We start from the raw sequence: 25,206 nt of genomic DNA, 5'->3' as shown, positions 1-25,206 counted from the left end.
AGGTTTACTTTTGTAGTTAGTGGAAAGTTTACTATCCCATTAGGAATTGTTCTTCAGTTTTGCCACACTCACCTCCACTCCATCATATTCTTCATCAAAAAGCTTGAAGTATTCAGGCAGCCCCAGCTGGGCTAGCCACTTGGAAATTGAAAGATGCTTCATCATAAACGCACACAGTCCTTCTGTTCACACCAGCTCCAGAAACTGTGATGAGAAAAGGAATGGACACTTTCAATACAAGCAAAACAAGAAAGCAAAACTACATTCCTTGATATGAAAGTGAAAGGTATTTCTCTTGTGGAGCTCTTCAAACTTATCTGTATTGTAAATATTTAGTCATTTTCAGCACTCCCTCTACTCTCAAGGTTTTAGTTTGTCCAGAGAGTTTACTAAAAACTCTGATCTGATCACCCGTCCTCAGGCATAAATTGGGAGTGTACAAAAAGACAAAGGGGGCAGCATTCAACAGCAGAGCGCAAAACAGCTACTGCTGGCTTGGCTGTCTGTTAAGCACCCTGCTCCATTTTTCTATTGGTCTTTGTGGGGGGCCACTACCTCCTGCTTTGCACCCCCACTGGAGTCAATATCAAATATTAAATACAGGACTAAGTCTCATCACTATTTACCCAAGATAGGAAGTGTTCAGTTGTTCTCAGACTGAAATCACTAAAAACTTACTGCCTGTCTTAAGCATTTGCTAACATATTAGACAGGGAGGGACCAGTTACTGATTTTGAATTATGGAATAATACAATTCAACACTCTTGCATCAGAAAAGTTGAATTACAACTAATGCCCCACACTATGTAAATATTTGTCAATTGTACAGTTATGTTGTTGAGCAATTCCAACTAGATTCTGCGTTTGACTTGTTTCACTATTGATTCAATAACAGCAGCAGCAGGAACCATTTTGCCGTCATAAGTCCTCTTGGTGGGATGCTGCAAATGTCTCCGTGAAATGTCAATAGCATTCTAAGATCAGGCAGGACAGCAGTGCAAGTGCTGCCTGCTTCAAACCCCTTCGCTTACACATTAATCACGACAGATAATTAAGTGAGCATCAATGACTCTCCACCAGTAGCTCAGGCATATGCTAATCCTAAATTCACACTGCAACAGTAACAATGAAAATCTCCTCTTAAAAACTCTCCAGTTTATTCAGCCAGTGGCCGAGACATTTGCTTAGAACGTCCTGAATTTAATTCCTTGGTCAGTGCTGCATTAATTGATTGGAGTTGGGGTGGCAATAGAAGCATTACAGCTGGTCTTGGTGCCCCTGGCTAGAGAGGTGGTGACTCACACTCATTTCTATCCATTGGCCATTAGGTTTCTGTGTACAAAGATGCCAGGAAAGGCAGCAAGTGACTTCCCCCAGTGATCAAATAATCAACTGACAGCCACTGGGTCATCCATAAATAATAACCATTTTTGTTAAATATCAAAGGGTGCTAGACCAGCAAAGGAATCAATTGCTTCAGGAGGGGAGGGGATTGCACAGGAGTGAAGAAAAGTGACAGAAAAGGCTGTGTAAATAATTCACCCATTATATATTCCTTGCGGTGTGACAGGAGTGCAATCAGATTAGTACAGAACTACAACCAACATTTTGGGAGTTATCATTAATTAGAAACTGAACTGGACCAGCCATATAAATACTGTGGTTACAAGAGCAGCTGAGAGGCTGGGAATCCTGCTGCGAATAACTCACCTCTGGACCCTGCAAAGCCTGTCCACCATCTACAAGTTACAAGTCAGGAGTGTGATGAAATACTCTCCAATTGCCTGGATGAGTGCAGCTCCAACAACACTCAATAAGCTCAACACCAACCAGGACAAGGCAGTTCGCTTGATTGACACCCTGTCCACCACCTTAAACATTCACTCCCTCCACCTCTGATGCACAGTGGCAGCAATGAGTACCATCTACCAGATGCACTGCAGCAACTCACCAAAGATCCTTCAACAGCACCTTCCAAACCCTCTACACCGAGAAGGACAAGGACAGCAGATGCATGGGAACACCACCACATACAAGTTCCCCTCCAAGCCACACACCGTCCTGACTTGTAACTATAATCACTGTTTCTTCACTGTCGCTGAGTCAAAATTCTGGAAACCCCTTCCTAACAGCACTGTGGATGTACCAAGGCTCACCACCACCCCTTCAAGGATAATTAGGGATGGACAATAAATGCTGCCATAGCCAGTGACACACATCCCAAGCACGAATTAAAGGAAAACTGCATTTCATTCCCTAAAGGTCCACTGAGGATGCCGAGTGCAGCCAGTGGTACACAGCCCCTTTAGTGGGCTGGTTTGTGCAGATACTGAGCTAACAACTCAGAGGTCAGCTGTTCAAATCTCACCATGACAAATTATGAAATTAAATTCAATAAATCTGACAATTTATGGATTAGCCTCACACCATCTCGCCCCCCCACCCCCCCCCAAAAAGCCTCCGAAAGCTGCCAAGTTATTGCAACAACCAAACTGGACATCAGATACTCACCCGATCACCCCTGCCCCATCCAGCCCAACAAGTAAGAAAGGAGAGACAGACGTTATACAAATGCAAATCTATCAGGACCTCCTAAAGCACTTTACACCGAATTTAGAAGTGTTGGCATTATTGCAACGTAGGAAGCACAGCTGCAACTTGTGCACAGCCAGATCCCACAAACAGCAATGTGACAATGTGTTTTTAGTGGTGTTGATGAAATGATAAATATTGGCCAGGACAGTTTCTCTTGACACTTTAAAATAGTGTCACACAGGATCTTTTCTGCCCACCTGAAGGGGAAGGCAAGGCCTCGGTTTAACATCTCATCTGAAAGTTGGCACCTCTGGCAGTCCAGCACTCCCTCAGTGCTGCACAGGAGTGTTGGCCTAGATTTTATGCCCAATTCTCCAGAGAGTGGGACTTGAATCTTCAACCTTCCGGCTCAGATGACAAAGTGCAACCACTGAGGCACGTCTGATATCTATAAATATGTTAGCTCAGACACTTGTTGGAAATTGAGAAACAACTAAGTGCCAAGCCGCTCAGTTGGAAAACACTCACCGGAAGACAAGACCCCCCACCGCCTCCTCACAAAACAAGGGAGGAGCAATAACGTGGCCTTGTCAACATTGCCTCCAACCTGACAGCAAATATTTTGAACAGTTATTTATACCCACACCAAAATAAAACATTAGACTGTGTTTTTATATTTGGAACAAGACTGGCTGATAAGCAGAGCTCTGTAAGCTGTTGCTTTATTACAGACCTTGAAATGAAGAGAATAAGGCTGCAAAAAAAGAAACAACAAAAACAGAACAAGGACACTCATTCTGCAATCAACAAGTGAGCTCTGAATAGTTTTTATTTGTGTTCCAACATTTCCGCTTAATTTATCTCCTCACGCCTCCTCTCACTGGTGTTCTGATTGGGGTGCACTGTGTCTTTAGCAGCACACTGGGGAACAGACCTTAAAACATGAAGCTTGACAGCAAATGACTATCTAGCTACTCACCACTGTTTTATACAATTCTGTCCTCATGTACTGTTCAGGCACTTGCTGGCTAGCTGAGTACCCATCACAAGCAGGAACACCAAATAATTTTTCTGGCCTCTCTGGCCCAAGGGTTGAAGCTGATTTCTATGGACTCCCCTCACTCAGCACAGAGCAGTGGGTGATTGACCTAGGGACCTACATTGTCTGGGTGGCTCGCTGCTCAGCCAGTAAGACTTTGTATGTTCACGGTGCAAATCAATAATTAAAGTTTGACCTTTCGACATTCATCCCATCAGCATTCAAACAATTGGTCATGATAATATTTCTGGACAATGAAAGCACTGGTCATTATTATTGGTTCCTTCTATCGCTAAATTTATTAGTTTATATTGATAAGGACTGAAAGGGCCCAAACACTCCTTTCAAGTGAAGCAGCATTTCACTTGCATTTCCCCCAAATTAGTCTACTGTATTCGTTGCTCCCAATGCGGTCTCCTCTACATTGGAGAGGCCAAACGTAAACTGGGCGACTGCTTTGCAGAACACCTGCGGTCTGTCCGCAAGAATGACCCAAACCTCCCTGTCGCTTGCCATTTTAACACTCCACCCTGCTCTCTTGCCCACATGTCTGTCCTTGGCTTGCTGCATTGTTCCAGTGAAGCCCAACGCAAACTGGAGGAACAGTACCTCATCTTCCGACTAGGCACTTTACAGCCTTCCAGACTGAATATTGAATTCAACAACTTTAGATCTTGAACTCCCTCCTCCATCCCCACCCCTTTTCTGTTTCTTCCCCCTTCCTTTTGTTTTTTCCCAATTTATATAGATTTTTCTTTTCCCACCTATTTCCATTATTTTTAAATCTTTTATGCCCCCCCACCCCCACTAGAGCTGTACCTCGACTGCCGTACCATCCATTCTTAATTAGCACATTCGTTTAGATAATATCACCAACTTCAACACCTCTGTGTTCGTTTGTTCTTTTGTCTGTGACATCTTTTGATTATCTGCTCCTATCACTGCTTGCTTGTCCCTACAACCACACCACCCCCCTCCACTTCTCTCCCCCCCCCACCTTAAACCAGCTTATATTTCACCACTCTCCTTGGATTCACTCAGTTCTGTTGAAGGGTCATGAGGACTCGGAACATCAGCTCTTTTCTTCTCCGCTGATGCTGCCAGACCTGCTGAGTTTTTCCAGGTAATTCTGTTTTTGTTGAAGAGGAACAAGGAGTTCTTTTCTAGTCAGACTGTCTTTAATTGACTCATCTGACTGCGGTACCACTAACACAACCCTAATTCACCATTCACCAACAGCCTCACATCTTAACTTCCCTCTCTCCAACACTTGGCCGCAATGCTGAAATAAAAGCCAATGGAAAAAAAAACACTCCAAACCAAATTTATAAATTAAACCATACACAAGTCAACTAATCACCTTTGCGCCCTCCCCCGGTACCTGTCTTCCATGTGCCTTCGCCTGTCTTAGTCCTCCCTTGAAGCGCTGCCTCAGTGGTTGTAGCATGCCTGGTAGACAACTGCTGACCTTTAGTGGGGGAGACTGCAGATGGCCCTGCGGGATAGCCTTGCGCAGCTCCGGTCTTAGAAGATCAGGCTTTGGACAGCACCACCCAGCCATTCACAGCAGCTGTCTCAGCTGGCTGGGTGACAGGGAACAGCAAGGAGTGAGGTGGTGGTGTAGTGATACTGTCACTGGACTGGTAATCCAGAGACCCAGGGTAATGACCTGGCGGCCCAGGTTCGAATCCTACCGCAGGAGATGGTGGAATTTGAACTCAATAAATATCTGGAATTAAAAGTTTAGAAACGATTTGTCATTAAAAACCCATCTGGTTTACTAATCCTTACCTGGTTTGACCTATGTGTGACTCCAGCTCCACAGCAATGTGGTTGCCTCTTAAAAGAGCATGAATACTCATGAGAAAGGGCAGGGCAGCAGGTGTGTGCTCTGCAGAGCCACTGGCACTCACCCCAGCAATCCTAGTAAAGGTGTTGGAAGCTGTGATATGCTACAAATGCCTTTGAATCATTGTATCTGCAGCAGTCTGAACTTGCATGGCAGCAAGTTGAGCTTGCATGACTGCCACTGCAGCACTTAGACATTGGGTGTGCTGCAGTGAATCAGAAGCTGCATCATGACCAGGTCTGCAAGTGTGCTAATGGAGTTGACTGTTGCATCCACACTCCGAGCTCTGCGTGTCCATGTTTCTGGACGTCAGCTGCCAGCTTTCTGCGCTCCAAGCATTTCACTGTTCACACCCATCAGCCTTCGTCTACCCCAAAGTGCTCATCCTACTCCTCTGTTGCAGAAGCAACCATGGTCTCCAATGAGCTTCCCCCTGCTCTACCCTCATCCACTGACCCAATTACAAGTCAAAATTGTCCAGTGTCAAACCACATGTGGATCCTGGCTCTAAACAAGCCATGACATTGCTTGCAGGGTCAGTATTTGAGTGAGATCGAGCCTTTCTTCGTCACTGTCTTCCTGCCCTTCCCCCTCTTGCTCTTTCAGCTCTGCCTGACCAGATCTCAGTTCTTGGCTATTTGAAAGGAGAAAGGCACAAGGTAGCATTGTGATGAGGGGAGAAGGGAAATGAAAAGGTCACCCTTACGCTATCTGTAGATTATGAGAGATAGTGGCACGAGGGGGAGGTGGGATTTGAAAAGGTGGACCAGGCAGGAACATACCATCATCTTTGATCATTTCAGCCCCACTACAGGCTATGGCCTCAGCCATGCCATTGCTGCAATGATTTAAATCGTTGCCTCCTCCATCAAGGTGAGCACCTGTAGCCATGCCGATCTCCCTGGTTAGCTCCTGCTACCTCTGGTCATGCACCACTTAGTCCTGCAAGGGACATCCGTGAGGGTGATGCAATGTGTTTGGATGATTTGGCTGTCATGGTGGAATAGCTGGTAGTCTGTGCAAGCTGTGGGTGTGGGTATGAGATTGGCTGCAGTACCAAGTATTTGAGGGTGATGTGAAGTTAGGAATGCTAGGTAAGAATCCGGATTGATTGAGATTACTGGTAGTTCCATGATGGGGCTTCAATACATTGAGTAATGTATGAGGCTGGTGGTGCAGTCGGTGGGATATGGCATTTGCAGGTACATACACTGACCTTAACTATTTATGTGAGATCATTAAACTTTTTGCAGCGCTTCATTCAGGTCCTTGGGGCTAGACTCCTGGCAGCTATTGCAAAGTTTGCCTGGATGGCAAACTCTAGTTGCCTCCACATCCTAGTAAATCTCCTCTCCATCTTCTGCAAGAATGATGCCCCTGTTGAGCTCTTTTTATTATGGGATATGGATGTCACTGGCTAGTCCAGCAGTTCTTGCCCATCCCTAATTACCCTTGTTCAGGGAACATTGCCAGACCAGGTAAGGATTTCCTCCCCTAAAGGATATTAGTGAACCAGATGGGTTTTTATAACAATCGGCAATGGTTTCCTGTTCATTATCAGACTTATAATCCCAGTTTTGATTGGATTCAAATCTCACCATCTGCCATGGTGGGATTTCATCCTGGGTCCCCAGAGCATCAGCCTGGGTCTCTGGGATTAATAGTCCAGTGATAATACCACTATACCACCGCCTGCCCAGTGATTTATAAAGGTTTATTATAAACTTGCATTATCTATTGCTTCTATTTATAAAGCCAAGGATCCTGTATGCTTTAACAGCCTTATAAAATTTCCCTGCAACATTCAAAGGGCAAGACGAATCAATAAATATGAACTTTATCATCACACTAATCAGCAGACAACTAATCTCCAATTTGACCAGTAATTCAGTAATTTTTGTTTTCCTTCATGGGACTCACCAAGTCTCTTAATTGGATACAGCTATCGAATCTGAGGAGTGGCCTTGAGTATTGAACAAAATAAAAACAGAAAATGCTGGAATAACTCAGCAGGTCTGACAGCACCTGTGGAGAGAGAAACAGAGTTAACATTGAGTCCATGTGACTCTTCTTCAGAGCTAAAGAGAAGCAGAAATGTGATGGAATTTACACTGTTTAAGGGGGTGGAGCAGGTAAAGCAGGATAGAAGGTCAGCGATAGGTAGGGACTAGGGAGAGATCGACAAGGATGTCATGGACACAAGACATGGGGACTGTTAATGGCAGTGGGGACAGACTGCCTTATTATCTGAGAAAGAGAGTATGGAACTGCATACCGCGCATCATCAGCAAACAGCATCACTTCTGACCATATGATGATGGGACCTCAGGACACGACCAAGGAGGATTATCCACATGACAATTCTGACTAAAAATCTTGTCCTTTGCACTCATGTGTCAGCCTCTGTTATCAATCAGGAATATTGTACTGACACAATAAGCTTTGTGCTTAGAATAAGAATAGCACATGTTGTACCAGTACTATAATAAATATTGCAGTCTATTTAGAATGCTAATAGTACAACATTGTAAATGGGAATAAGCACAGCATGTTTTTTTTGTTCATTCATGGGATGTGGGTGTTTTTGGCTAGGCCAACATTTATTGCCCATCCATAATTGCCCTTGTTCAGAGTGCATTTTAAGAGCCAACTACAATGCTGTGGGTCTGGAGTCAGGTGTAGGCCAGACCAGATAAGGACGGCTCTGAAGAAGAGAGTCATATGGACTTGAAACATTAACCGTTTCTCTCTCCACAGATGCTGCCAGGTCTGGAGGTTTTCCAGCATTTTCTGCTTTTATTGCAGACTTCCAGCATCCACGGCATTTTACTTTTATCTTAGTAAAACTGTAAACTGAGAGAAATATGGACAATCCAAGCTACATGCTGGATTTAGTGGTGTTATTTGGGAAACTGGCACACAGACCTGAAGTTATAAGAGGTATGACTGGTTTCAAAAATCTCCACATTGATAGGCTGGGGGAGTGGGTGTGTTCTGGGGGGTGGGGAATTTGAATTTTATATCTGGTGCAAATTGGATGGTTGTAGATGCGTTGTTACATTTGCCCGATTGGGGAATGGTAGGGTGAGAGTGGTCATGCACTCCCTTGGCAGCTAGGATGGACAGGAAGAACACAAAGACCAACATTCATGGTCATCCTGGGCCTGCAAGAACCATTTAGAAAACTTAATCATGATATTTATGGAGCAGCCTCCAACAGCTCCTTTAAGGATTTTTGTTACTCTGCTCCACACGTGCACACCACCCAATGGTACCTGAACATTGCAGCAAACCTTTACAGGTGCCATAACACATGAACTGAAATATTGAAATAAGGCTCCTGGCTTTTTTTGTGGTGGAAAGCTCATTTTGATAATGCTAAGGAAAAAAAATGGGGCAGGTGGGCTTCGCACAGTTATTGGGTGCAAGAATCTTTCAAGGTGGCAGTCAGATGAAAGTCACTCCCCACCCCCTCATTGCACTGGTGATTTGGCATTCACTAGCTACTGGCATAGTGGTGTGAGTGAGTGCTTTTGCCATTAGATCAGAATTCCAATGTAAGCCTGCTGGATTCACTAAGAGTGATGTTGGGTTACCTCAGTAAAATGGGTTAATGGTGACTGAACAAAATAAATACCAGGGTTATTAAAACAAAATTATGAGCTTAGCCAGGATTTTCAATGGTGCTTTGGGGATTGCACTTTGGGGATTTGGAAAAGACCATATATTAATTATTGCTGAAAAAGAGATTTTTTGTCAAAACTTTTTATCTTGCACTCATCAGGACAATTTGTAAGAAAATGCCAAATATCAGGGGAAACAACATATTTATTCTGTATGAGAAGGTTGGCAAGTGGGCTCTGGTAGAGGCATTGCCATGGAGAATGCATCAGTGGATGGTGATTGACAGTTAACTGCCAAGCATTGTTTGAAATTTAAACCAGGCAGCTTGGCTCTGATTGGTCAAGACATTGCCCTGGGGAATGAACCAATGAATGTCTATCACCAAGACAAAAAGCTTAGACAAAAAAAAAAATCTTTTCCCCAGCAATACTCAAATTCTGTACTGCCAAACTACTGTTTATATCAAGATTAATGATGGGTTGTTTGCAATGAAAATATTTTGAACGAATGCCATTTCCCAAAAGAAAAACCGCCAAACATTTTTTGTCCAGTTCCACATACACAATGTACTGATACAGATCAAATTGAAAGACACTCATGTGATGGCATTGTAATAAAAGCGGCACATGGTTCTCCTTGTTCTCACCTCAACCCTAATTGGGTAAAAGTTTTCTGAACACTTTTGCCCAAGTTGAAGGTGCATCTTTTGGATGACATGTTAAACCGAGGCTCCTTCTGCCCTGTCAAGTGTGTGGGAATAGCTCCCATGGTACCATTTTGAAGAAAAGCAGGGGATCCCCCCACCACCGCCTCCAAGTGTCGTGGTCAATATTTATCCCTTGGCCAATATCATGAAGAAAAACAGGTTATTTGGTCAAAAACAGAATTACCTGGAAAAACTCAGCAGGTCTGGCAGCATCGGCGGAGAAGAAAAGAGTTGACGTTTCGAGTCCTCATGACCCTTCGACAGAACTAGTTCTGTCGAAGGGTCATGAGGACTCGAAACGTCAACTCTTTTCTTCTCCGCCGATGCTGCCAGACCTGCTGAGTTTTTCCAGGTAATTCTGTTTTTGTTTTGGATTTCCAGCATCCGCAGTTTTTTTGTTTTTAGGTTATTTGGTCATTATGCCATTGCTGTCTGTCTAGTGGGGCCTTGTAGTGCATAAACTAGCTCCTGTATTTCCTTTACTGCAACAGAGTACTCTACAGTCATTGGCTGTAAGGAGCTTTGGGATGCCGAGATTGTGAACGGTGCTGTATAACTGAAAGGTCTTTCTTTAAATTCAATCTCGCTTTAAATAGGTGTAAAAGCTGTAGATACCATATCAAGTTTTAAAATGATATATTTTAAATAAGTAGTTTCCTGTGTACAAATGTTCTTATATGACATTCCTCTGCCTAACATTTTAACCAGGGTGTTAATCTATTTAACATAATTGGATTGGTTAGGAAGTTAATGTCACTCTGCAATTTCAACTGACGGATTTTTTTTCAAGAACTGAAGGATTCTGTAGATATATTAGCACCAGTGCAAGCAGCTGCATGGTCAAACAGGAACAATCAGTTCAATGCAGATCAGAGATGAGGTGATAACTCTCAAAACTCTCCCTGGCCAACACATGAAGTCAGTAAAACATTTTTGCAGAAAGAAAACGGCAATTTCTCAGGTTCCCTTACTCATCACGTTACAAAGACACAAACAAGGCAACACTGTGATGTCAAAGAAACAAGACAGTTAAAGATTTGAATCAGAGAAGTGGGATGGTCAGGTTTTTCACTCGTAGGTAGAGGCTACAAATCAAAACAACGCGTGGCTAGAGCGCAACAACATTTACAGGTGCCACAGGCTGCACTAACTCTGCTCAAACATATTCATTACTACATAAATTACAGGCAGCACCCTATAATATCTCAGCCTTCAACAGCAATAGAATAAAACTGCACAAAGCGGCCTCATGCATTCACTTATGTAGCTTACAATTTGAAGCAAACGCTGCATCAATTTCCAATCTCCGGCAACAAAATGTTTTCCCTCTCAGATAATTGCTTCGTGTTTCGCTGAAACTTCCAACCTACCTCACCACACGACAGCACTGCGTCCGTCAATGTTGCTTCATTTTGAAATGTTTCCTTGCCCTGCCTCCACGGGATTCAGAGCATGTTCCTCCCCACCAGCTATCTCCCCGATTACCATCTGAATGAATTACCTGTGTTTACCCGGATGGTTTATCCTGTTTGACTAGCAGACCCTCGGCTGTGTGTGTGTGACAGAGGATTAGGGAGACCTAAGGCGACAGTGCTGAGAGCGATCCGGGAGCCTGAAGCACTACAATGCAGTGCTACCTTCCAGACTTTGGAAGTCGAAGGAATACCTTCACATCTTCCTTTAGTGCAGAAAGATCACAAGTTAAAATGTTATGATTAAACAATGCGTAAAACTCGAGCAAACGATGACTAATTTCTTAAACGTTCTCTTTGACAGGTACTGAAAGCTCTCGGCTTTTCAGTTTTTTTTTAAAATTCGTTCATGGGGTGTGGCCATCGCTGGTTAGGCTAACGCTTATCGCCCATCCCTAATTGCCCCGGTTCGAAGGGCATTTTTAAGAGTCAACCGGATCAGGAATGACATGTGGGTAAGGACAGCAGATTTCTTTCCCTAAAGGACGTTAATGAACCAGATGGGTTTTTACCACAATCAGCAATGGTTTCATGATGATGACTCATTGGAGTTATAATTTCAGATTTTTATTGAATTCAAATTTCACCATCTGCCATGGCAGGATTTGAACCCAGGTCCCCAGTGCACTGCCCTGGGTTATCTAATATTAGCCCTGTGACAATACCACTATGCCACCACCTCAAAACATTTCAGACCCTGGAAGAAAGACAGCCCCGGCAGACAGAAAACACATGGAGTGGCAAACATACACACTTAAGAACATACACGGGAATTAGGAGCAGACAATTCCATCCCTACAGCCTGCTCCACCATTCAATAAGATAATGGCTGATCTGATTTTCCAACTCCACATCCCGTCTACCCCCAGCCCCCCAATAAACCTTTGATAAATCCTTGGCTAACAAGGGAGACAATCTATCTACATTTGCCTTAAAATATTCAATGACTCTGCCTCCACCACTTTCTGGGCAAAAGAGTTCCAAAGACTCGCACCCCTCAGAAAAAAAAAAATTCTTCTCATCACTGTCTTAAATGGCCATTCCATGTCTTATTTTTAAGAAGTGTGTCCTCTAGTTCTAGTCTCTTCCACAAGCAAGTCTCTTTAACATCCTTTCAGCAACCACCTTGTCAAGTCCCATCAGGATCTTATCTGTTTCAATAAGATCACCTCTCAATCTTCTAAACTCCAATGGATGCAGCCCCAGCCTGTCTAAACTTTCCTCAAAGATAACTTCCCCATTCCAGGAGTCAGTCAAGTGAACGTTCTCTGAACTGCTTCTAATGCATTTATATCCTTTAAGGAATGGGATCAAAACTGTACACAGTACTCCCGAGGTGGTCTCACCAACTGTAGCAAAACGTCCCTACTTTTATATCCCATTCCCCTTTCAATAAATAACATTCTATATGCCTTCCTAATCACATGCTGTACCTGCATACTAGCTTTTCCTGATTCATACGCCAGGACACCCAGATCCCTCTGTACCTCGGAGTTCTGCATCTTTCTCTATTTAAATAAAACAACAACACATGACCGTTAAAAAAATGACACTTCTTGGGTTTCTTGAAGACTTGCTACAAAGATAGCTCCAAAACTTCTTGCACGCAGCATTGAGTTTAAGCACAATTCCTCCATGAGACATCCTGGACAGCTTCTCATCCTGATAGTCCCATGGTGCCAGTGACTCCAGAACAAGCAGGAAGACAGAACATCTGTAACATCTGTGCCTCTTCTTTGGGTGCTACCATCAGCTTTACTCTCCCTGGGCTAGGGTGTGAAGAAAAAAAATTACCTACTCCTGATCACTATCTAGGGCATTTTGGTGAGCAGCAAGTTTATTGGTGATGCCCTTCATAGTCAGTCAAAAAGGCTGGTAACATTCACCATCCTGGCTCACATACCAGGAATGGCCACTTCAAGCTAATTGAGGGCGGAACCAGGAACCCAGCACCAGTCAATGAAGGTTTCTTTCATTTTGATCTTAGGGTTCTCAATAATCCAACATTAGGCTGACTCTGGATGAAAGCAATCTTATGTTCAATTCCACAATTATCTTTCCAACTAATAATCACCAGATTAATAAATTAACTGCTTCATTTAAATGGATCTGATCACAAGACAGTATTTTGAGTTACATTACCTTTAGGTGATCCTCCTCCTCGCTGGAAGGATTTGGAATACTTTTAGATGCTCTGGGTAGGATTTATCCAAGCTGTCAAAAAACTACATTCAGCAGCTTCTCAGACTGACTCATTCCAGTGTGTGTCTAACCTACTACCTAATCCTCTAATCACAGAATAAATTTACTTTGCTCTTTCTACATTGACAGCAAATGAGAATGTCACAATCTTTTAGTTAAATTTATCGCAGTGATTGGGTGGTTGATTACACTTAATCCTGTCTGATTGGATTGGAGCCAGTTATATATATCCAAACAAAATACTCGGTCGCTTTTTCTTCACTCTTCAAACTTCCTCTCTTTCCTGAAGGAGCTAGCTCTTGTGGGAGTACCACATGCACTGGTTGGAGTTCCCATTATTGGTATCTCACTAGACTGTATGGCCATAGCGGCTGTCACAATTGGGCTAAACTCTTCCTTCACTAAAACAGGTACACCTTCAAGCAAAGGCTATTGGTTGGTGATCAAGACTGTGGACCTCAAATAATTTTTTTCCTCCCTCTCCAGGGACAGGAAGATCAATCATAGAACCTCTACAGCCAAGATCAACATTTATGATGGTGGCTGTGTTATATCTCACTCAGAGTCTGAGTTGCTGTGGCAACATTCACTTTTACATGCATGTGGTAGCCTGGAGCTATGAATAGTGATGGTAGAGCCTCCAACTTGCTTTCCATACACTGCTGACCAGGAATCTCTCCCACTCTTAACACCAGCCATTGGAGTATGTGGGAAGAATTTACAAGTTTATACTCAACCTGTTTTACTGCATTATGAACACAGCTTCCTTAGCCATCTAATACCCAAAGTGGGACTTGAACCCAAAGCTTCTGGGTTAGAGGCAGGGACACTACCCACTGCACCACAAGACCACCACCAACATTTGTACAGGGTCTTTAATGTAGATAAACTTCACAGAACAGTCATCACAAAAATGAACATTAAACCAAAGAGATGTCCGTTGGGTTTTAAGAATGGAGGAGTTAGAGGGGAGAGGCAGAGGGTTTTTCTTAAAATGCTCAGATTGTGGGTGGCAAGGCTGGCGTTTGTTGCCCATCTCTAGTTGCCTTTGAGAAAAAGTGATGGTGGGCTGCCCTTCTTGTACTGTTGCGGTCTGTGGTAAAGGAACCTTAACAGTGATTTTTAGGCAGGCAGTTTCATGATTTTGATCCAGTGACAAGGAATGGTGATAATCCACCCTAATCAGGATGATGCATGACTTGGATGGGAACTTGGAGGTGATGCATGCATCCTTTGGTAGAAGCTGTGTGTTTGGACAATGTCAAAGAAGCCTTTGACAAGTTGCTACAGTGTATCCTATAGCTAAGCGCACACTGCAACAATGGTGCACTGGTGTTGTCCCATAGAACCATAGAAAAATTACAGCACAGAAGGGGACCATTCAGCCCATCTTGTCCATGCCAGCTTGAGGAAACCCAGATGCCCTTCCTAATCCCAATTTCCTGCACCCAGCCCATAGCCCTGCAGCTTACAGCACTTAATGTGCAGATCCAGGTACATTTTAAAAGAGTTTAAAGTTTCTGCCTCTACCACCAACTTGGGCAGTGAATTCCAGCCACCCACTAGCCCCTGCGTAAAAAAGTTCTTCCTCATGTCCCCCCTACACCTTCTGCCACTTATCTTGAACCTATGTTCCCTGGTTCTAGAATTCTCCATCAAGGGAAACAATTTTATCCTGTCCACTATCTATTCCCCTCATAATTTTGTACACCTCAATCAAGTCACCTCTCAGCCTTCTTTGTTCTAAGGTAAATAACCCCAACCTATCCAATCTCTCCTCATAGCTACTCTTTTCTAACCCTGGCAACATTCTTGTAAACCTCCTCTGCACTCTCTCCAGAGCTATCACGTCCTTTCTGTAATGTGGTGACCAGAACTGCACACAATTCTCCAGTTGTGGCCTCACCAGTGTTTTATACAATTCCATTATATCCTTACTGTTGTATTCAATATCTCTGCCAATGAAGGACAGCATTCCATATGCCTTCTTTACAACCTTGTCTACTTGAACTGCTGCCTTCAGGGACCTGTGTACTTGTACGCCAAGATCTCTCACTTCATCTACCCCTCTTAGTATATTCCCATTTATTGTGTAATCCCTGTAACTGTTTGACCTCCCTAAATGTATGGCCTCACACTTCTCTATGTTAAAATCCATCTGCCACTTTACCGCCCACTCCATTAACCCATCTATATCGTTTTGGAGATTATGGCTATCCTCTACACTATCCACTACTCGGCCAATCTTTGTGTCATCTGCAAATTTCCCAATCGTGCCCCCCCCCATTTTCACATCCAAATCGTTAATATTTCACACAAATATCAAGGGTCCCAACACCAAGCTCTGTGGAACACTGCTTGAGACAACTTTCTGTTCGCAAGGGCTTCCATCAACCATTACCCTTTGTTTCCTGTTACAAAGCCAACCTTTTATCCAGTTTGCCACATTACCCTGAATCCCATGGGCTTTTACTTTCCTGACCAATTTGCCATATGGGACCTTGTCAAATGCTTTGCTAAAATCCATGTACACAACATCCACTGCACTACCGTCATCAACCCTTCTTGTCACTTCCTCAAAGAATCCAATCAAATTTGTGAGGCAAGACCTTCCTTTAACGAATCCATGCTGACCATCCCTGACTAGTCCATGCTTTTCCACATGACAGTTAATCCTATCTCTCAAGATTGATTCTACTAATTTGCTTACCACTGATGTAAGACTAACTGGCCTATAATTGTTTGGCATTTCCTTTGATCCCTTTTTAAACAATGGAACTACGTTTGTACTTCTCCAGTCCTCCGGTACCTTCCCTGTATCTAGTGAAGATTGGAAAATCATTCTCAGAACATCTGCTATCTCCTCCCTGGCTTCCTTCAGCAGCTTCAGAAACAATCCATCTGGCCCTGGTGACTTATCAACTTTCAAGGATTTCAACCCTTCGAGTACTTCCTCTCTCTTTATGACTATCCCGTTCAATATCTCGTAGTGTTCCTCCTCGACTACTATATATACATCCTCCCTTTCCTTTGTAAACACAGAGACAAAATATTCATTCAAAACCCTTCCCACAGCCTCTGCATCTACACACAAGTTTCCATCTTCATCTCTGATAGGTCCCACTTTTTCCTTAACTTTTTAGCATTATTGTATTGGTAAAACATCTTTGGGTTATCTTTAACTTTACTTGCTAATCTTTTTTCATGCCCCCTCTTTGAATTTCTTATTTCCTTTTTTACTTTGTCCCTGCACTTCCTATATTCGTCTAGGCTATCTGCAGTGCTTAGTTCTTTGTGCCTATCGTATGCTTTCTTTTTCTGTTTGATTTTCCCCTGTATTCCTCTAGATAACCAGGGGAGGTCTAGATTTGGCAGTACCACACTTATTTTTGTAGGGGACATGTCTACTTTGTACAGTAAGGATCTCGCTTTTTAGTGCTTCCCACTGGTTGATTTTTAAGCCAGTGGATGGATTGCTGATCATATAAGCCTGTTTGCCCTGGATGGTATTGGGGGAGGCAGAATATTGGGGAATTCTAGAGCATGTGGTCTAGGTGGCTAAAGGGGAAATAAGGTTGGGGGGGGCGGGGGTGGGGGGCTACCAGCCAACTCATTTACCCATCAAGGCATCAACAGAGAAAAAGGTGCAATACATTTGGCTCGTTGTCCCCAACTAGGGTTGGAAAACTGGCTCCTGCAAGAAGCACTTGCATGTGAACTTCAAAATCCGGATGAGGCCAGGACTGGCTCTGACGATTAAAACTGTGCACCAGTGCTCACAGACCACACTCACAGGAGGAGATACCAAGGGCTGATTGCCATGTCGACCTGAGAATTGTGGAGTAGTGCCCCAGCTTTAGCTTTTCTCTCCTGGAGGGAGTTGCTAAGTGGGGGAAAAAAATCAAACCTACGCTAAATACGAAACACGCTTAGTGTGTGCATTTTGAAGCGATCACAGCTTTTTGACATTCCGCAGGGATATTCAGACAACTTAAAACTGTATTGTCTGGGCCAAAGTACAAGGGGATGCAGGAGAAATACTACTCTCTAAGTAAACACTTTTATGTACTTATTACCTGATCATTAGGCTAGATTGCTGAGGTGTGCAAATTCACTGCATGCTATTTCAGGGTAATCACTTTGACAAGCTTAGGCGGGAATGGAACGGAATGACTAATCAGGTATGAACTATGTAAACCTGCCTCCCCCTTCTGTATATGGACAAGCTGTTTTTTTGATAAACACAAACAATAACTGGCATCTAGGGTCAAGTTATGAACCAGTGAGTCACCATTCTGTATGCACCTATACTGTGTTACAGTCCTTTTTACACTTAATATTTTCCTCACCTACTCATTAGATATTCCACCAGGCTTTGCCAGCATTTCTTAACACCTAGAAAGGCAAGTGTCTCTATGTTGCTTCCAGTAGCAGTGCCTTGCTTTGGCAAGTCAGATGGAGTTTCAATTCTTCCCCACGGTGATGGGGCAAGAACTGAAAACTCCGTCATATGCAAGATTGAGAAATTGCATTAGCTTCCGCTGTGGATGTGCCAATGAGTTCAGGCATGGTGATCATTGGCAACTAATGGGAAGGTAGGAATCTGTACCTCAACCATGGTGATCACATCCAGCCAATGAAAGCAGACGAAGATAGCAGAAAAATATTTCAGGACTCTCAACTGGGTATGACAAAAGCAAAGATATTTGACTGCATGCCAAGTTATTATTAATTGCAAAAATCTTTCATGCTCTTCCACCCAGTGCAGTAAACCTCCACTCTTAATTGTTCAGATTTTTACCTCAGAAAAGTGACTTGATGGACGCTAGCTTCTGTTGAACATGATAGGCTGAAAGATTGTTTGATGCCTGGTTGCAATTAGTACAGTGTGATCATAAAAGGTCACAAAAGTCAGTACAGTCTAGGGAAGCCCTTCAGCCCATTTAGCTTATCCTGTCATAAAAAGTAACAACCCCCTATAATGGCATCTAACTGCCTCTTGGATAAACTCAGAATGTTTTTTTGCCTCCACTACTATAGCCAGAAGACCATTTCTTGATCACTTGGAGTGAAAAAATGTTTCCTAATGTAATTCTTTTACCAGTTTGGACCTTTGTATATTCCTCACTTTGGCTTAAAATACTGCTTTGGGTTAACCTTTCCCAGTTCACTTAGTACCTCGTCAACTATTGTAAAAGGTCTCATCATATTCAACTCCTTTCAAACTCGAGTACATCATTAGCTGCCACATGGTCTCCATGGAAACATATTCCCACACAGATACTCTCACTTGTTGTACAAAGTGTTGGTATTTAAGAGCGTTTTACACAATGAATATGGTTCTTGCAGGGCAGCCAACTGCCAAAGAAAAATATCACTTAACTATTACAAGCACATGAAGTGACATCATGGGAATAATTAGCAACCAGTGAGCAAATACTATGCTGCATTCTCTACTGGTATCAAACAACATTCCTTCATAAAACTACACTGAATCGTTGGAAGTATGCATCTTCTATCATTTTAACCTTCTTTAGACAGTTGCTTGCACCTTCCCTTTTAGGGGCTCCTATATCATGGGAGTAGGCTCACTCTACATCTCCCTCTGGTGGTGTGACTGCCATCTAGAATGTGTCTTCACTCCCACACATCATTCCTCAGCTTTGTCTCCAGGAGGCCTTAACTCCTTGCTGGTTACAGTTACACTGTGTAAGCCACTGTCCAGTGCTTTGCTCAGTTGGCCATTTGTCAACCGTGAGCTTTGACAGTGAATGCCAACTGCAGGAGGCTTCACAGCCAAGCCTGGTCTTGTTGTCATCCAACATCAAGTCAAGGCCAGTTCCTGCAAGGATTGTCCAATAGCAATCAGGAGCAGAAATTGTGGATGGTCCTTGCCGCCTTCTCCAGGGCCAATAATGCCCCTGCTGTTGCCATGCGGAATGTTCACAAGTTCACAGAAAATGCTGTAAACCAGTCAGGCAGCAACAACTATGTGGCTCTACTAATGACTGCATTGACTCAAGGGCTCATCGCTTTCTTCGACAGTGACTGCGGTGCTCCTAAATTGCAAGTCTTTAAAACTGCTCAGCCATGTGTCTCAGTGGGTAGCACTCCTATCTCTTGAGTCAGAAGGTTGTAGGTTCAAATCCTGCTCTAGAGATTTGAGAACGTAATCCAGGCTGACACTCTGTGCTGCATTGTCAGATGTCTTGTCATTTGAATGAGGCATTAAAGTGACACCTAGTCTACTCTCTCAGATGTATGTGATCCCACAGCACTATTTTGAAGAAAAACAGGGTAGTACTCGGTGTCCTGGCCAAAATTTATTCCTCAACCAACACTTATAAACAGATTATTTAGTCATTATCAGTGCTGTTATGGGCTCTTGCTGCGTACACATTGGCTGCCATTTTTTTCAACGTTTTACCACTGACTGCACTTCAAAAGTTATTCAAATATATTTTTCAAGTAGAGGTAGGTAGATTCTTGATAAACAAGGGGGTGAAAGTTTATCAGGGTAGGTGGGAATGTGGAGTTGAGGTTACAATCAAATCAGCCATGATCTTATTGAATGGCGGAGCAGGCTCAAGGGGCTGAGTGGCCTACTCCTGCTCCTAATTTGTATGTTCGTAACTCCTTGGCTGTAAAGTGCTCTGGAACATTGTGAGTTTGTGAAAGGTGGCAAAGAATTGCAAGATGGCCTTTCTTTGTTCACATGCAGGATAAGACTCTTGTTACATTAGCACTTGTTTGCTTCAATCACAGGAGAGGGACCTCTTTTAATGGGTCTACAATTTTGCCAACACAAATGTGAAAGCCAGTGCAGAGACACCACTCTCTTACAATCCAAACTACACAGGTAAAGTAAAAGCAACTGCTGAGCCACATGCAGCACTTCACAAGCACTGCCTCATATACAGTCACAAATAAAGGATGTTTGAACTGCCTCCCTTCCCCTTTGAGGGGCAACGGTGTAAAATTGTGAGCTTCTCTAATCAGTTGACTAAATCTCAGATCAAGGGTTTCAGGCTTGGTGAAATCAAACTATTGCAAAACACCAGCTAGAGAGAAGAGCTGGAAACATGAAATCAAAATGGAAATGGCAGCAAATAGAGAGCAGGACCTTCAGAATTTGACAAGAAAAAAAAAATGTAGACCCCCTCCAGGAATCATTAACTTGTCTCTTCACCCTGGCCAATCTTTCTCTCTCAAGCAACAACACTAAAACAAATTATCTGGTCATTATCACATTGCCATTTATGGGAGCTTGCTGTGCACAAACTGCCAGCAGCATTTCCTAGATTACAACAGTGACAGAACTTCAAAAGTACTTCATTGGCTGTGGAGCTTCTTTGGGACATCCTGAGGTCATGAAAAGCACCATGTAAATACAAGTCTTTGTTCCTTCTTTTCCTTTTTAGAAGTTGATTGACTGGCTGTATATTTCCAGATGCACATCAACGGAAGGCAAATTATACAGTGGTGGTTGTTTAGTTTAGTTCACACTGTTATAAAGATTTGTCCAGGATTTACTTTGAATCAGCTCTTATTTCAACAAAAGAACATACCCTTAATTAAGGCTAGTTATAGTCGCCCCATGAAACACAAACCATTTTTTGCCCAAGATTGCAGTGGTAAATTCGCTCCTGCTGGCCTGTAAACAGTCTTTCTCCACCCATGTAGATTTTGTTACAATTCCCAGAAAGACCAATGACATTTAAAGAAAGAGTTTTAAATACCTAGTGACAGACTTAAAAGGAAACGCACAACAAGATTTCACATTAGGTCTTTTACTGTAACAAACTGACGTCAAAATTAACTAAACATTATTTAGTAGGCAACTTATACACTAACTTACAGAAGAGACATCTCTTTTATTGTTTTATCGCTCTTGAAAACCCCATGCTGCATTTTTTTTTACAGCACACTCTATGCAAAATTGCAGTCTTTACAGGAATCAGTCCAAGTTACTCCCACCTCCCAATAGGTTCATTTCTCCCCATTTTGCTTGTCATAATGTTCAGTGACCCTTTAAGGTCCTTTCCCTCACACAAAATCCTGAACTGACCCCCAGCAGCATGGCCCTCTCTGGTGATCCCTTCCCCCAATGACACTAGGATGAATCTTCCAGTGGCAATAAATTTCTACAGATTCGGTCTCAGACCAGAAAACATCTTCCCATACGCATTCTGTTCGGTAGCTAACAGACTGCAGCAGCTGCCGCCCCTGTCTCTCTTTCTGGGACCCTGTATGTCCGTCTCTCTCTACCTGTCCCAAATCTTTGAGACAGTACATCAGTCTAAAGTCAGGCCAGCTGTGCTCGTGTGTGAAAATTAACATTTGGGTTTTAACAGAACTTAACCTGGGTCCCCAGATCTTATGGTAACCAGACCACATCAGCTTATTATTGGACAGAACTAGGAGGTCACATGCTCCCTTTTGAATAAAAAGAGTCAGTTTAAAACATAGGAATATGAGTTTTTACAAGATGGCTAACTATTTGTTTTAACATAGATTTGGTTGCTGTGGTAACTGCTCTCCATTCCCCACCACCTTCACGTTCAAATAAACCGTCTAATTTCTTCAGAAATGGGAATTGCAGAACTACTTCCCAAAGCAATTCTACAATGTAAATTCAGTAAAAAATAACCTAATTAAATCTTTGCCTGCTTGGCATGGCATCGAGGCAATTTAGCAAAGTCAAGTCCCAGCATTACAATGTCAGGTTACAGAGAACCAAGCCCTGGGAAAAGGAAAGGAACTGCAGCATGAATAAATTTTTCCTCTATGTTAAAACTTAGATCCCTGACCCTTTTCCCTAATTATCAGGGATAGTCCCTAGATCTAAATGTTAAGGATAACAGGAAAACAAAATGGCTTTGTCTTCTCTCAGTTGGCTTTACAGTTACCGTGGTAAATAAGGAACCAAATAACAAAAGCTTTTAACCTTTGTAAATGTGTTCTCCCCTCCCCCTTCCTGCTCTGCACATTGCTACTGCTGAATATGTCTGTGCTCCAAAATCTGAGTTAGCGTAAACTCACCTCCAAAATGACAAGAATTTCCAAACTTTTTCAAATCCACTACATTCGAGTTACAGAGACTGGATAACAGTGCCCCCAAAAACTTGTTCAAAATCAGATTCAAACAAAATTCCTCTACTCGTTTAGCTTAGATTTGCATAGCTGGTCAGACAATAATCGACTTAGTCAAAGTCAGCAGTTGAGATGTTTAGCATAGAATTCTATGTTGTTTACATCACTTGTTCAACAAGGGTAAGGAATCCAACCACCCCAGGCATTCAAACCCCTGGGAGAACAACCAAAAATTGGGAGGGACAATTCTTTCCCTTTTCTTTACTAATGAAGCTTCACAAAAGGTTTGTCTCGCTGGCACCTGTTTATGCTACACAAAAGGGACATAATCAAAAAGGTAAGACAGTGGAAAACATCAAAGCAATTTTGAAAATTTGGACATAGTTTTTAAGGATAACATACAAAAGGACCAGTTAATATATTAAGGCTGCACTCACCCACATGTGGGCCTTTGGCAGCGACATGCTAATTAGCCTTTGGTTTAATTTCCTCACATTCTGACAACACTCTCCTTTACCCCTCACTCCACGCCTTTATTCCACAACCACCTTGTTGCTATCTGCCAGAATCTCTGTCATCAAGACCTGGTGTCAGATTTTGTTCGATAATGCTCCTGTGAAGTGTCATGGGGTTTTACAATGTTAAAGGCCCTCTATGAATAAAATTTGTTGTTGAATGAGCTGGAACTTACTCCAGCTCAACATTGGTAACCAAAGCTGTGAGCCCTGCCTGAGAATTCACACCTCTGGGACTAATTTCATCTCCCACCTCAGATGCTTCCTCCAGCTGACCCTGTACAAACTGGATGTCTTCAAGCTGTACATCCCTCTTTGGCAGCCCACCATTTTGTAAAACAGTAGTTTGTGCCTCATGTATGTTAAACATCACCTGGTGTGGCTCAGGAACCCCAGTCTGGCATGGGTGTCTTTGCTGTAATTGCTACAGATTTAAGCCTAACATCAAACCAACATTTGGAATGCTCTGTTCCCCTCTCCAACCCCATTCTGTTCCACTACTCAAAGCAGTGCCCTTTAGTCACCACACTCCTACACTTTTCTTCCTTAAGCACCTTTGCCTCATGACCTCCTCTCACTGCCTTCAGAAGGCATCTCAAGGCTTACACCTTCGGCTGTGCCTTCAGTCACTTCCCTTAGCTTTCCTTCTTGATGTTTCCACTGTTCCTCCCTCCTATTAAGTTCCCTTGGGAAACCTTGTTATCTGAAAAGGAGATATATAAATACTGGTCATATTTTCAGTGCCTGAGACTCTGAAGGTTTGACCTTTGTTTTCCCAGTATTTTCCCCCTTTTACTCCACATGTTAGTTTGAATAAATGTCCTCATATGACAGGTGAGGAAAATAGAGGGGGATAAAAACATACCTTGACGAGCCAGCCATTCTAAATCTCCCCAAAGTAGACAGTGAATGCTGATCATTGATGAGGCCAATCTATTCTCACTTGTCATCTAGACATGTGCATGTCCGGTACAGGTTACAAAGATATGAATTATGAGCAGTAGTTGTTAAGCCCTACAAGCCTGTTCCACCATTCAATATGTTCACGGTTGATCGGATTGTGGCCTCAACTCCACATTCCGCCTACACACGCTAACCTTAGATTAACAAGGGAGTCAGTCAAGAATCTATCTCTGCCTCAAAAATATTCAATGACCTTGCCTCCAGTGCTCTTCAGGGAAGACCGAGTTCCAAAGACTCACAACCCTCAAAAAATATCTTCTCATCTCCATCTAAATGGGAGACACCTTATTTTTAAACTGTGTCCCCTAGTTCTAGTCTCCTCCATAAGGGGAAACACCCTTTCAGCATCCACTCTGTCATCTCCACATGATCTTATTCAATAAGATCACCTCTCATTCTTCAAAACTCCAATGGATACATGTCCAGCCTGTCCAACCATTCCTCATAAGGTAAGCCCACCTCCCCTAGATCCCCCCCTCCCCCATCCCAGTAAACAGTTGAGTGAACCTTCTGCAACAAAAACAAAAACAGAATTACCTGGAAAAACTCAGCAGGTCTGGCAGCATCGGCGGAGAAGAAAAGAGTTGACGTTTCGAGTCCTCATGACCCTTCGACAGAACCTTCTGAACTGCTTCTAATGCATTTACTGAATGGGAGATCAGGGCAGGAACTCTGGCTGATTTGCTTTTCCTTCATCAGCCAACTCTGGACAAACCCAGGCTGAATCCAAGACTTTCTCGATCCGCATATCTCCATAAATTAACAAGTGGGACATTTACCCAATTAGTAGTCGGATAAGCCCTTTCATCAGAATCATCTAACAGGTTCTTGTGATCAATCCTGTGCCATTATAACAACAATGGCAACAATTAGATAGCACCTTTAAAGCAGAAAAATGTACACCTCTGGGGTGCCTTGGGATGCAAGGAAGACAGATACCAAGCCAAGAAAGAGCGGGAAAACTTGGTCAGAGAGGTGGGCTTTCCGGAGGATTCGAAGAGGAAGTTGGGAGTCGGAGGGAATTCCAGAGTGTGGGACCCAGGTGGACTGGTGACACACTTATCAATGAAATGACAAATACAGCGACAGTTGTAGGAAAATCTGCTCTGCCGACCTCTGTGTTCTCACTTGATAACGACTCTGTTTCACAGTCAATAACCTAAATCATTGATGCCAAATCAGACCCACTAGCCATGAGCAGGTGCAAA

At 43.1% G+C, this 25,206-nt stretch overlaps 1 protein-coding gene across 1 annotated transcript in view; it reads right to left on the bottom strand.

Annotated features, from left to right (window-relative positions):
* The window catches only part of bcar3 (BCAR3 adaptor protein, NSP family member), a 179,788-nt gene that overhangs the window by 144,692 nt on the left and 9,890 nt on the right, over window positions 1–25,206 (bottom strand). The window contains exon 2 of the mRNA XM_041208661.1: window positions 73–204. Within this exon, the coding sequence (XP_041064595.1) occupies window positions 73–165 (93 nt within the window). The 5' untranslated portion in view covers window positions 166–204. The remainder of the gene's footprint in view (window positions 1–72; window positions 205–25,206) is intronic.

This window comes from Carcharodon carcharias, chromosome 16 (genome assembly GCF_017639515.1).
Source record: "Carcharodon carcharias isolate sCarCar2 chromosome 16, sCarCar2.pri, whole genome shotgun sequence".
NCBI lineage: Eukaryota > Metazoa > Chordata > Chondrichthyes > Lamniformes > Lamnidae > Carcharodon > Carcharodon carcharias.
The sequence above is the reverse complement of the archived record's forward strand: the minus strand, read 5'-3'. Positions and strand labels throughout refer to the sequence as shown.